This window comes from Pelophylax lessonae (assembly GCF_965119305.1).
Source record: "Pelophylax lessonae genome assembly, chromosome: 3".
Lineage (NCBI taxonomy): Eukaryota > Metazoa > Chordata > Amphibia > Anura > Ranidae > Pelophylax > Pelophylax lessonae.
In genome coordinates this window covers 72,150,591-72,165,254 of record NC_138770.1, presented here as the reverse complement: position 1 = coordinate 72,165,254, position 14,664 = coordinate 72,150,591, and the positions used below count along the sequence as shown (strand labels likewise).

Below are 14,664 nucleotides of genomic sequence, written 5' to 3'. Positions count from 1 at the left end.
TCTCCAAAAATCTTTAACCAAATTTTTTCTAGTAAATGAGGGTCGGTATCGGAGTCCGCGACCCTCTGGAGCGCCCATAAAGCGTTCAGCAGAGGATTGTGAATACAGCTAAATCAAAGGATGAATAGAAAGAAGATGCAACATCTAGATAAACTGACGGAGGAGCTTAAAACTGTAGCAACCCAAAACCAGGCTATCCCATCACCTTCCCTAAAACAGAAACTAATAATCCTTAGACAGGAACTCAGGTCCCTTCTATTAGACACGTATGAGAGGAACCTAAAGAAGTCTAAAGCCAGATACTACACCACAAGCAACAAGGCAGGAAAATTAGTAGTCAACAAGGTAAAGGGCCAACGCATCCAAACCAAAATTACATCTATTACCCACCCTGTCTCTGGGGATATACTTCATGACACGAAGGATATTGCGAACGCGTTTAGCTGTTACTATGATTCTCTATATAACCTCCAATCTAATGGTGCGCCCTCTCCCACCCCAGACTAATTCAATAATTTTCTAGATACCATAAACCTCCCTACACTCACTCCTGACCAAGCAGAGTTCTTAAACGCACCTTTCTCGATGGAGGAAATATGTAAAGCCATAGACTCGCTTCCCACAGGTAAATCTCAAGGCCCAGACGGTCTCATAAATGAATACTTCAAACTACTGAAAGACACCCTAGCTCCCTATCTGTGCTCAGTCTTCAACGATGCTGCCTCTTCTTCCGGTGTCCCTTCAGAGATGCTCAAAGCGACAGTGATCACCTTGCCTAAACCCGGCAAGGAACCTAATGCTCCACAAAATTTTCATCCAATTTCTCTGCTCAACACCGACATTAAACTATATGCTAAAGTGATTGCTAACAGATTGAAGCCCATACTACCGAGTCTTATCCACAAAAACCAGGAAGGGTTTTACGACAATCAGCAGATGCCACGCGTAGACTCATTAATGTTATCCATAATGCCACCCTCACCAGAACGCCTTCTCTACTCCTATCTCTGGATGCAGAGAAAACGTTTGATAGGGTCCATTGGGGTTATCTTCGAGAAGTGCTGCCACGTTATGGAATAGAGGGCAGGATGCTGTCGGCGATCCTTGCCCTATACACCAACCCATCCGCCCAAGTACTAGTGGACAACATTCTATCCCAGCTGTTTGCCATTACTAATGGAACAAGACAGGGATGATCCCTGTCCCCCCTTATTCTCAATTTAGCCATCGAACCCCTAGCCCAAAAAATCAGTTTCAGATCCACATATTACTGGTATATGCATAGGCCCACAAGAACAACGTATAAGCCTGTTCCCGGATGACGTCGTTCTGATGTTTTCAAATCCCACCACATCTCTACCCAGGATCAAACGAATCCTCTCAGAGTTTGGGTCGGTCTCGCTGTATAAAATGAATGAAACCAAATCCAACCTCTTAGATTTAGGAATAGACGGCACCTCTAGAAACCTAATCTCTACAACCTTCCCATACAAATGTGCAGATACCTATTTAGGTATAACCCTCACTAAGTCCACTAAACATCTGTTCCAAGCTAACTACGTCCCATTTAAATTGCAAATGGCCAAAGAACTTCAGACACTGTCTAAATTCTAACTATCATGGACCAGCAGATTAGTGGCATTTAAAATGTTTACCCTCCCCAATCTACTATACCAATTTTGATCTCTGCCCATTCCAATTCCTACTTACGCTCACTCCAATCCACATTGTCCCGATACCTATGGCAATCTAAAAGGGCCAGATGTGCCTACTCCACACTGTTAAAACATAGATCCATGGGAGGAGCCTCCCTGCCCGACTTGGAAGAATATTACCAAGCGACTATTCTATCTCAACTACAAGACTGGTTGCAACTGACCGCGAGCACTCTTTGGGGAAACTTGGAACAGGAGAATATCCCCCACAGACATCTCTCCAACTGGCTGTGTAGCAGGAAAAGGGGAGAAGGACTACCCTCCTCCCTTTCTCCATCAGTCAGAGCATCAGTCTTGGCCTGGCAGAGACTGACGGGAGTGAACTGGCACCAACTTCCAACTACTCCAATAACACTGCCCATTTCCAGCCTGATCCAGCTCATCCCAGATTTAAATATAAAGACCTGGACTGCCCCAACCCCCCTACAATTAGATGTCTTTTACAGCAATAATACTTTGAAACCATTCTGGCAGCTAATATCGGAACTAAACTTACATCCCGCAGATTGGTTCCAATACCTACAAATTGCCTGGTGCTTGAGCCGTAACCCACAACTACGTGCCCGGATCCCTACAAAGATATGGTCGAATCTGGCAACACCCCAAATTGAAACCAGAGGTATCTCAACAATCTACCCATTACTCAAAGAGAAAAACTCTTTTACCAAAACTCCGCCCATCCTGAAATGGGAACATGACCTAGGAGTTCAATTTTCACCATCTCAATGGACAAAGGCACTAGCATCAGGATATAAGGCCACACTTAGTGCATCATTGGGAACTGAATCAAAAGATATCCCTCAGATGGTACCTCACACCTGCACGATTAGCTAAATTTAGCATCCTTCCACCTGCTGGAGAGAATGCGGCCAGGAAGGGACACTTAAACATATCTTGTGGGAATGCCCCCCACTCTTCACGTTATGGAGGGGAGTATTCAATCTAATATCCTTGACCATAGAAAAAAAGATCCCACCCACACCAGAACTAGGCCTGTTAAATATCACTATAGAAAACCTTCCCACGTGTTCTCGTAAGGTGGTGCTTAACATCCTTCTTGCAACCAGAATCTCCATCACGAGAAAATGGAAAAGTAGCGACCCACCCACATTAACAGAAATAATAGACGTTATGCAATCTCATTACACATACAAATTACTTATGACAACCAATCGCGACCAATAACAGGGGGAAAAAACGAAATGGCAACAGTGGTCCAGCTGGTACACTACCCGCTATGCTAAGTGAACCCTTTTGTTTTCTTGTTTTCTTTGAAATAAACCTAACTTGTAATACCTAATTCAGTCACTAGATGGCAGCAGCATGGCAGTTATGTGACACTAATTTGATAAATGCATGCATTACTTGATCTGGTCACTTGATGGCTATAACTCTACTTTAATTGTCTTTATGCTTGAACCTGATATGTTACATCGTGCTTTATACGTTTTGTTACCGGTTCTTCTTTAAGTTGTTCATAAATCTGTACTATGCTAAAAATTTCAACAAAAACCATTAAACCAGAAAAAAAAAAAAAATATGCAGTTGTTTCTTCCATCAATCAACATGTAAATATATCCACTGGGTTCAATCTCAAAGATTATTACCTGATTTTTCGGGCCCATACACCAATCAATGAATCATAAATAATATAATAAATAATGTCTAATAAAAACTTTTTTCACTGCATTGTCTCCATGTCTTCCTTAATCCTCTTCACAATCTCTCCAGTGTATCCCCAAAAAGGAAAAACTCATATAGTGCAGTCAGGGGCGAACTGACAACTCATGGGGCCCCCGGGCAATAAGAGATCATGGGCCCCCTGTGTCCCGCCCACACTCAAGCCACACCCACACAAAGCCCCGCCTAGATCTTGCACTGCCCACATTAAATTTGTTTGTCACAGAATTTCTCTACACTATGTTCAAAATAAATATTTACTATAGAGAAAAAATAAAAATAAATTTACATTATATAAAGTGTAACAATGGTACATTTCCAAAATTAAGGTTTTCATGAATTAACACAATATAACAGGTGCAACAAATGTCTTCTTAGCTGAACAGTTTAATAAAAAAGATACAAAAAATAGAAAATATAAAGTTCTGACCAGCATGTTACAAAATTATGGCCCTAGAATTGCTCTAACTCCGACGTTCCCGATGATACCATACATATGTGCCGCCATTATTGTTCACATACGCGTGCTCATCCTACATAGCACTCTTCCTGGATGTGCTTTACAATCATTTTTTTTAACAATTTTTATTTACTTTATATAATTTTCACTGACCACCAATGTAAGGGGGCCATTCCTCCCATCGACCACCATTGTAAGGGGCATTCTTCCTACTGACCACCAATGTAAGGAGCATTTTCTTCACTGACCAACAATATAAGGGACATCCTGCCCACTGACCACCAAAGTAAGAAGCCTTCTTCCACTGACCACCAATATAAGGGGCATTCTTCTCACTGACCACCAATGTGAGGAACATTCTTCCCACTGACCACCAATGTAAGGAACATTCTTCTCACTGACCACCAATGTAAGGAGACATTTTTCTCAGTGACCACCAATGTAAGGAACATTCTTCCCACTGACCACCAATGTAAGGGACATTCTTCCCACTGACCACAAATGCAAGGAGACATTTTTCTCAGTGACCACCAATGTAAGGAACATTCTTCTCACTGACCACCAATGTAAGGAGACATTTTTCTCACTGACCACTAATGTAAGGAGACATTCTTTTTACTGACCCCCAATGTAAGGGACATTCTTTTCATTGACCGCTAATGTAAGGGACATTCTTCTCACTGACTACTAATGTAAGGCGTATTCTTCCCACCAAAGTGTACAGATGTCAGTGTTATGGGAAAAAGACTCAGTGTACAGATATGTGTTATATATATAGGGAGTATCACTCACTAAGTGCTATTCCCCATGTATAACACTGATCTCTGTAAACTGAGTGCTAGTATCTATAATGGGCCATACACACTATAAGATTTTCTGAAGAAATTTTCCTTCAGACTTACCAAAACCATATAATATGAGGTCAAACCTAAACGCTTTCAATTTGTATGCAGTCTGGCAGGCCTTTGCACTACATAGAAAAGGTAAATCTGAAGGAAAAAGTCTTCAGAAAATCTTATTGTGTGTATGGCCCATAACACTAATACATGTACTACAATGAGTACTATTCCTTATACACTGCTCAAAAATATTAAAGGAACACTGAAAATACAACAGATCTCAAAAACATCATGCTGGATATCTATACTGATATGGACTGGGTAATGTGTTAGGATCTATACTGGTATGGACTGGGTAATGTGTTAGGATCTATACTGGTATGGACTGGATAATGTGTTAGGATCTATACTGGTTTGGACTGGGTAATGTGTTAGAAATGAAAGGATGCCACATTGTTTGATGGAAATGAAAATTATCACCCTACAGAGGGCTGAATTCAAAGACACCCCAACAATCTAAGTGAAAAAAACGATGAAGCAGGCTAGTCCATTTTGCTGAAATTTCATTGCAGCAACTCAGAATGGTTTGTATGGCCCCAACGTGCTTGTCTGCAACTTCGGGACATGCTCCTAATGAGACAGATGGTGTCCTGGGATATTTCCTCACAGATCTGGACCAGGGCATCACTGAGCTACTGAACAGACTGAGGTGCAACCTGGCGGCAATGGATGGACCGAAACATAATGTCCCAGAGGTGTTTTATTCTTGTTCTATTCGATTTTAGGTCAGGTCAACCTGGGGGTCATTCAATTGAATCAATTCCTTCATCCTCCAGGAACTGGCTGCATACTTATGCCACGTGAGGCTGGGCATTATCGCGCACCAGGAGGAACCCAGGACCCACTGCACCAGCGTAGGGTCTGACAATGGGTCCAAGGATTTCATCCTGATATCTAATGGTAGTCAGGGTGCCATTGTCTAGCATATAGAGGTTTGTGCATCTCTCAATGGATATGCCTCCCCAGACCATCACTGACCCACCACCAAACCGGTCATGATGAATGATGTTAGAAGCAACATAAAGTTCTCCACGGCTTCTCCAGACCCTTTCACGTCTGTCACATGTGCTCAGAGTGAGCCTGTTCTCATCTGCGAAAAGCACAGGGTGCCAGTGGCAGACCTGCCAATTCTGGTGTTCAATGGCAAATGCCAATTGAGCTCCACGGTACTCGGCAGTGAGCACAGTGCCCACTTGAGGACATCAGACCCTCAGATCACCCTCATGAAATCTGTTTCTGATTGTTTGGTCAGGGACATTCACACCAGTGGCTTGCTGGAGGTCATTGTGTAGGGCCCTGGCAGTGCTCATCCTGTTCCTCCTTGCACAAAGGAACAGATACCGGTCCTACTGATAGGTTAAGGACCTTCTAAGGCCCTGTCTAGCTCTCCTAGAGTAACTGCCTGTCTCCTGGAATCTCCTCCATGCTCTTGAGACTGTGCTGGGAGACAAAGCAAAGCTTCTGGCAATGGCAAGCATTGATGGGCCATCCTGGAGGAGATGGACTGCCTGTGCAACCTCTATAGGGTCCAGGTATCGCCTCATGCTACCAGTAGTGACACTGACCCTAGCTAAATGCAAAACTAGTGAAAAACAGTCAGAAAAGATGAGTAGGGAAAAAAATGTCAGTGGCCTCCACCTGTAAAAGCATTCCTGTTTTGGAGTTTGTCTCTTCGTTGCCCATCTAGTGCACCTGTTGGTAATTTCATTAACATCAAAGCACCTGAAACTGATTAACAAGCCTCTTTGCTACTTAACTGACCAGATTATTTTCCCAGGTGTTTAATTGACCTGATTTTATACTCTGATTAAAAATTGATCCTTTAATTTTTTTGAGCAGTGTAAATTACATTTGTACCTGTACATGAGTGGCACTAGGCAAAAAGGAACACTCATTCAGCCTGGCTGGTAATTATAGACACACACTAAACTGTGTGATCAGGGCAGTTTTTAGAAATTATGAGGGCCCTTACACAGCTTTAGGCCTGACCCCCCCCCCCCCCCGGGCCTGACCGCCAACATTCCCCAGGGTCCCCCAAATTCACGTACGGGCCGGAGGTGTACACAACATTTGCAGTTTGGGGTCGGTAAAACCCCATATTTGATCCCTATTTTTTACCCCCCCACCACACCCTCTTTAACTGCAGTGGTGAGAAGTGTACACGTCGCAGCAGTAGCAGGAATTTTACACACTGTCACACAGGTGTAGCACCTGCCAAGTGTGACCTATTCAAGTGGATGGGGCCACTCTGCAAAGGCCCTTCAACTGTGTGCAATACATGCAGTTGCTGCATGCTAGTGTCGGATCCAAAGGGGTAAAGTAGTTGGTGAGGAGGTGATAAAACGCATCCTCATTACCTCCTTTACCCACTTGGTCACTGTACTGCAGAAGGTTGCAGAGCAGCCCCACTCACTAAAATGGGTCACACTTTGCAGGTGCTACACCTGTTAAGTGTGACAGGGTGAATAATTCCTGCTGCGGCATGTGTACACCCCTGGCCACTGCAGTTAACCACTTGCCGACCAGCCACCGCAGATGTACGGCCGCAGGTCGGCTCTCCCAGGCAAAGTCCTGTACATGGAACCAGTAATCACACTTTCTTAATAAATTTCCAGCCTGGTGGTCGGTTTCCTCAATAATAGTTATCCTGATTCATAGGAAATTAATAGAGTGGGTGTAATTCCGTTTTTAAATGTCGTTTATTTATAAAAAGCAAAGTTGGTAAACTCACATTTAATAGTGTCTACCCGACATTAGGATACTCGGTTTGAATATGACACACTGCTCTTGCGTCTCTGGAGCTGTACAACGAGCTTGTGTCTCTCTCTCGCAGTGTTGCTGGAGCTTGGCCGCAAGCGTGTATCTTCCTCTCGTGGTGTTTATATATTTATTTATTTACCACACGGGGTAATATTTCTCATATTGTTTGCACTTGCCAACACTTGCATTTGTTCTTTTGAAGACACATTAGATATAATACATTTAGAGATTAGAAGGATTTGCGCTGATTATTCTCCCCTTATAAATTCCTTACTGTCTGATATGGAGGGCGAGAGAGAGAAAGAAAGAGGGATAGAGAGAGAGAGAAAGAAAAATGATGGAGGGAGAGAAAAAGAAAGAGTGATGGAGAGGGAGAACGAGAAAAAAAAGGAACGAAGGAAGAGGGATGGAGGGAGATAAAAAGAAAGAGGGATGGAGGGAGAGAGAAAGAAAGAGGGTTGGATGGAGAGAGAGAAAGAAAGAGGGTTGGAGGGAGAGCGAAAGAAGGAGGGATGGAGGGAAAGAGAAAGAAGGAGGGATGGAGGGAGAGAGAAAGAAAGAGGGATGGAGTGAGAGAGAGCGAGAAAAAAAAAAAGACGAAGGAAGAGGGATGGAGGTAGATAAAAAGAAAGAGGGATGGAGAGCGAGAAAGAGAGAGAAAAATAAAGAGGGAGGGAGAGAAAAAGAAAGAGGGATGGAGAGGGAGAACGAGAAAAAAAGGGATGAAGGAAGAGGGATGGAGGGAGATAAAAAGAAAGAGGGATGGAGGGAGAGAGCAAGAAAGAGGGTTGGAGGGAGAGAGAAAGAAAGAGGGTTGGAGAGAGAGAGAAAGAAGGAGGGATGGAGGGAGAGAGAAAAAAGAGGGATGGAGGGAGAGAGAGCGAGAAAAAAAAGGATGAAGGAAGAGGGATGGAGGTAGATAAAAAGAAATAGGGATGGAGAGAGAGAGACTGCTAGGAAGTGTCCGGTCCTCCAAGGCTATAAAGTCCAGTGGGGGCCATCCTGCCCTCACTCGACTTCCTGCCTGAGGGGACAGCGGACCTGATCGCTTTCCCCGCTATGGATGGGTCTGGTAAGCAGGGGAAAAGACCGGGAAGTGGTGGGAGGGAAGGCGACTCTCCCACTGCCCATAAAGATGAACCCACAGCGAATCCGCTACTGGGACCACCCTTATGTTACAGCGGACCGCCCGCAGTTTTAAAAAATACTGGGGTTATGCTATCTGCTACCATAAGCCCGGTATTTAACGTCAAAATGCCGATGTAAAACTGCGGCGGGCGATCCATAAGTGGTTAAAAAGAGTAAGGCTGACATGGTTCCACTTTATATTAGAGAAGAATTGGTAGAGCGGGTATCTGCTTTTAGGTTTTTAGGTATTCTTATTTCAGAAAATGTATCCTGGTCATCAAACATGATAGCTGTTACCAAGAAGTGTCAGCAATGTTTATATTTCCCAAGGCTTCTCAGGAAAAATTGTATAGGGAAAAACATCTCGGAGTCCTTTTATCGTTCCTCCATTGAGAGCGTGTTGACATACTGCATTTTAGCTTGGTATCCCAACTGCACACTCGTAGAAAAAGCTTTTCTTCAGAAAATAATAAATGCTCCACAGAAGGTTTGTGGGCTGTAGTTGTGTCGGCAGGATGGGCAAAATAACTAGTGACCTGTGACACCCTAAAAAATATCTTTTTGAACTAGTGCCATCTAGTATGAGGTTCAGAAATAAAAGGGTGAGGACAAACTGATTTAACCACTTCTGGACTTTACTTTAACGGACAATTGCATGGTAATGTGATGCTGTATCCAAATAAAATTGATGTCCTTTTTTTCCTCCCACAAATGGAGCTTTCTTTTGGTGGTATTTGATCACCTGTGCGATTTTTATTTTTTGCGCTATTAACAAAAAAAGAGCGACAATTCTGAAAAAAAAAAAAAAACAATATTTTTTACTTTCTGCTATATAACATTCCCAAAAGAAAAAAATGTAAAAATCAAATTTTTTCATAATTTTAGGCCAATTTGTATTCTGCTAAATATTTTTGGTAAAAAGTATCCTAATAAGCTTATTTTGATTGGTTTCAGCAAATGTTATCATGTCTACAAACTAGGGGAAAGATTTATGTAATTTTTATTTATTTTTTATTTTTTACTAGTAATGGCGGCGATCAGCAATTTTTAGCAGGATTGCGACATTGCGGCGGACAGATTGGACCCCTTACTGACATTTTTGACACTACAATAATCAGTGCTAAAAATATGCATTGTTACTGTACTAATGACACTGGCAGTGAAGGGGGTTAACCCTGGGATGATCAAAGGGTTCAATTTTAGCCTAGGGAGTGTTTTCTAACTGTGGGAGGGATGGACTTGTGGAAACAACACAGAGACCTGTGATCCTAAATAGGAGGAACACAGCAGCTCTGTGTTGATAGCTCAGAGAACAACGGTCTGCCGTGTTTACAACAGCAGACTGGCATTCTCTCTTCATGGGGATCGATCGCGGGTGCACGGCGGGAATCACGGCCGCCAGTCCTGTGGATCGGCTTCCCCTCTGGAAAGTGGGCATGGAGCGATTTGCGGGAACCTGGGGGCTGGTCAGCAAGTGGTTAAGGAAAGTTTCTTTCAAAGAGCTACTAAAGCCCTAATTGGTATTTATTAATAATATTATCTAACTGTAGGTGACTTGGCTTTGCTGCTGTGGTGGGGGTAACTTCTAGTCTTTTTATATGGGGGGTGCGTAATTATTTAAATGTGTGTATGGTTGAGGCTGTTATCTGTTCATGTGTGGAGCTTTTATAGAATTTCATTGAAATTTGTGTTGCAATGACAATAAAGTATTTATCTCATCTATCTTACCTATGTCGACCTTATGTTAGTCCACTTAAGATAACTCCAGCGGTCAGAAAGTGAAAGTTGTTCCACAAAAAGACCTCTATAGGTTTGCCTGTACTGCTGGTAGTCCATATTAATGCATACAAAGACAGCAACACATTTATATAATTCGCCTTCACGGCTATTTTGCTCTTATGGGTCAGTAGTTTTAACCACTTGCCGACCGCTACACGACTATTTACGGCGGCAGTCAGCCCAGTACAGGCAAAGTGATGTAGTACTACGTCGCTCGCCTGCGAGCCTCTAGGGGGCAAGCGCGCCGCAGGAGGCGCGCTCCGGCCCCCGCTCGTTTGCAGACATTCCGGCACCGATGTCCGCCAGTCACTTGCGATCTCCCGCTAGAGAGGGAGAAAGGCAGGCGGCTGATGTAAACAAAGCCGCCTGTCATTCTCCCTGGTGTAACTGCAGAGACTATACGATCCTGCTATATAGGATCGTATGTCTCTGTGGTTACATGAAAAGCCACACCCCTTTACAGTTAGAAGCACACCCCTAGGGACACATTTAACCTCTGCCTCTCTAATAAAGTTAACCCCTTCCCTGCCAGTGTCATTTTTACAGTAACAGTGCATATGTATAGCACTGATTAATGTAGTAATGTCACTGGTACCCCCAAAAGTGTCAAAAATGTCAGTCAAAGGTCCGATCTGTCCACCACAATGTCGCAGTCCCGCAAAAAAATTGCAGATCGCCGCCATTACTCGTTAAAAAAAAAAACAATAAAAATGACAAAAATCTTTCCCTTAGTTAGTAAACGCAATAACTTTTGCGCAAACCAATCAAAATAAGCTTATTGAGATTTTTTTTACCAAACATATGTAGCAGAAAACAAATTGGCCTAAAATGTTAAAAAATTTTGATTTTTACATTTTTTGGGGGGGGGGATTTCATATAAAAAAATGTGAAAAATATTGTTATTATTTCAAAATTGTCGCTCTTTTTTTGTTGATAGCGCAAAAATTAAAAATCGCACAGGTGATCAAATACCACCAAAAGAAAGCCCTGTTTGTGGGAAAAAAAGGACGTCAATTTCATTTTGGTACAGCGTTGCATGTCCACACAATTGTCCGTTAAAATCACGCAGTGCCGAATCGCAAAATAGGGCCTGGTCTTTGAGCAGCCAAATCCTCCGGGGCTTAAGTGGTTAAACAAATACATCTTGTCTGTTCCACAATGAGATTAAAATGTAATTTACAATGAAATAAGATAACATTGACCTTTGCAGAAAATTTAATTAAGGATTTAATTTTTTTTAAATAATGGAGACAGGTCAGCAGGAATTCCAATCCATTCTGGAAGGAAAGCAGCTTCATATTTGAACATTTTAAGATAAGCAGAATCTGGCAAAGTGAAGTTTGTAAGATAGATGGTTTCACCCCCAGCCAAGTATGCAGCCCAATAGCCAAATGCCCCTAAGGTCATAATGGTGTGGTTACAATGTGCCAGGAGGGCAAAATTACTTGCAGGAGAACCTTCCTTACGATTGACAGCAAAATGTACATCTCCCAAAGAGGCATTAATGTTCTTTTTACACCAATTCATCTCATTACTGGTCACCACAAAGAGGGGGTCATCATACTTCTTTCTGAAATAGTCCATAGATTTTTGCATGTAGTTTTTGTCAGCTACCACACCTTTCCATGACCGAGCCATGACCCATATATAGTCCACCCTGCAAACATGAACTCCAATAAAGGTCACATTTTTTCTATTCCCTTTCACGTCTGAAAGGTAGGAATTTGCCTCTTCTTTAATATGGTCATGAAATGTGAATTCTTGTAGAATCTCTTCCCTTATGTGATGATAGAAGGTCCATGAACACGGAGTACCAAACAATTTAACGTATTGTCCAGAGATGTTGGAATATTCAGGTGACATCCAATCTTTCAATTTATATTTCCTCCATTTAATCCGGTCAGCAACTTCCTCGTGAAGAACAGGCAATTTTATCTGAAATATCCATCCTAGCTCATTATGCATCTTTGGTAAGATAAACCCTTGGTATCCATTAAGCTTTGTCAAAGCATAAAGCACTGCATACTCCCCCATTTGGTTTTCCAGGCGTCCAGAAGAATGTATAGTCCACATGACAGAATCTGATTGCACATTGATGGAAAGTGATTTCTTTTTCTCAGTTCGATTTATGCAGGAGCTTCTCCCATGGTTTTTATAGTGGAATGTTGTTACAAGACTCGATTTGCAGATGATATAATACCAGACGATTAAAACACACATAGCAAGCATTGTAAAATGCACACTCATCTTCTTTAAATAGAGGTCCATTTCTAATCAGATATTCTAAAGTCCTAGATACAAATAAGACAATAAGAAAGTTACAAAACGCTTTAAGACATGACATTGTTAAGTTGCATATCCACTTGAAGACCAAGGGTGTTATGGCAGTTTTTATTATCAAGTAAAAATCAGCATTTTATTGCTAGAAAATTACTTAGAACCCCCAACCAAACATTATATCATTATATATATATATATATATATATATATATATATATATATATATATACACAAACCCGATTCCAAAAAAGTTGGGAAACTGTACAAATTGTGAATAAAAACAGAATGCAATGATGTGGAATTTTTAAATTTCAATATTTTATTCAGAATACAACATAGATGACATATCAAATGTTTAAACTGAGAAAATGTCTAATTTTAAGGGAAAAATACATTGATTTTAAATTTCATGGTATCAACACATCTCAAAAAAGTTGGGACGAGGCCATATTTACCACTGTGTGGCATTCCCTCTTCTTTTTATAACAGTCTGCAAACGTCTGAGGACTGAGGAGACAAGTTGCTCAAGTTTAGGAATAGGAATGTTGTCCCATTCTTGTCTAATACAGACTTCTAGTTGCTCAACTGTCTTAGGTCTTCTTTGTCGCATCTTCCTCTTTATGATGCACCAAATGATTTCTATTGGTGAAAGATCTGGACTGCAGGCTGGCCATTTCAGTTCCCGGATCCTTCTTCTAGGCAGCCATGATGTTGTAATTGATGCAGTATGTGGTCTGGCATTGTCATGTTGGAAAATGCAAGGTCTTCCCTGAAAGAGACGACGTCTGGATGGAAGCATATGTTTTTCTAGAACTTGGATATACCTTTCAGCATTGATGGTGCCTTTCCAGATGTGTAAGCTGCCCATGCCACACGCACTCATGCAACCCCATACCATCAGATACAGGCTTCTGAACTGAGCGCTGAGAACAACTTGGGTTGTCCTTGTCCTCTTTAGTCCGGATGACATGGCGTCCCAGTTTTCCAAAAAGAACTTTAAATTTTGATTTGTCTGACCACAGAACAGTTTTCCACTTTGCCACAGACCATTTTAAATGAGCCTTGGCCCAGAGAAAACGCCTGCGCTTCTGGATCATGTTTAGATATGGCTTCTTTTTTGGCCTATAGAGTTTTAGCTGGCAACGGCGAATGGCACGGTGGATTGTGTTCACCTACAATGTTTTCTGGAAGTATTCCTGAGCCCATGTTGCGATTTCCATTACAGTAGCATTCTTGTATGTGATGCAGTGCCCTCTAAGGGCCGAAGATCACGGGCATCCAGTATGGTTTTCCGCCCTTGACCCTTACGCACAGAGATTGTTCCAGATTCTCTGAATCTTTGGATGATATTATGCACTGTAGATGATGATAACTTCAAACTCTTTGCAATTTTTCTCTGAGAAACTCCTTTCTGATATTGCTCCACTATTTTTAGCTGCAGCATTGGGGAAATTGGTGATCCTCTGCCCATCTTGACTTCTGAGAGACACTGCCACTCTGAGAGGCTCTTTTTATACCCAATCATGTTGCCAATTGACCTTATAAGTTGCAAATTGGTCCTCCAGCTGTTCCTTATATGTACATTTAACTTTTTTGGCTTCTTATTGCTACCTGTCCCAACTTTTTTGGAATGTGTAGCTCTCATGAAATCCAAAATGAGCCAATATTTGGCATGGCATTTCAAAATGTCTCACTTTCAACATTTGATATGTTATCTATATTATATTGTGAATAAAATATAAGTTTATGAGATTTGTAAATTAGTCCATTCATTTTTTACTCACAATTTTTACAGTGTCCCAACTTTTTTGGAATTGGGTTTGTATATATATATATATATATATATATATATATATATATATATATATATATATATATTTCATTTTTTTTACTTCCAGCTTTCAGAGTTTTTAAAAGACCCCCCAAACTATACATTTTCTGAAAGCAAAGGGCCAGTGAAATA

General features: G+C 41.7%; 2 protein-coding genes across 2 annotated transcripts in view; both read right to left on the bottom strand.

Annotated features, from left to right (window-relative positions):
- Positions 1 to 11,648: 11,648 nt before the first annotated feature.
- LOC309550350 (galactoside alpha-(1,2)-fucosyltransferase 2-like) lies at positions 11,649 to 12,689 on the bottom strand (the record flags this gene model as incomplete). The annotated part of the gene is made up of 1 exon (XM_082250747.1): positions 11,649 to 12,689. The coding sequence occupies one exon, from the start codon at positions 12,687 to 12,689 to the stop codon at positions 11,649 to 11,651; it is 1,041 nt and encodes a 346-aa protein (XP_082106873.1).
- A 15-nt stretch (positions 12,690 to 12,704) lies between these two features.
- LOC309550348 (zinc finger protein with KRAB and SCAN domains 4-like) overlaps positions 12,705 to 14,664 on the bottom strand; it is a gene marked incomplete at both ends in the record, with an annotated part of 77,832 nt that continues 75,872 nt past the window's right edge. The window contains one exon of the mRNA XM_082250745.1: positions 12,705 to 12,712. Coding sequence (XP_082106871.1) covers positions 12,705 to 12,712 — 8 coding nt within the window. The remainder of the gene's footprint in view (positions 12,713 to 14,664) is intronic.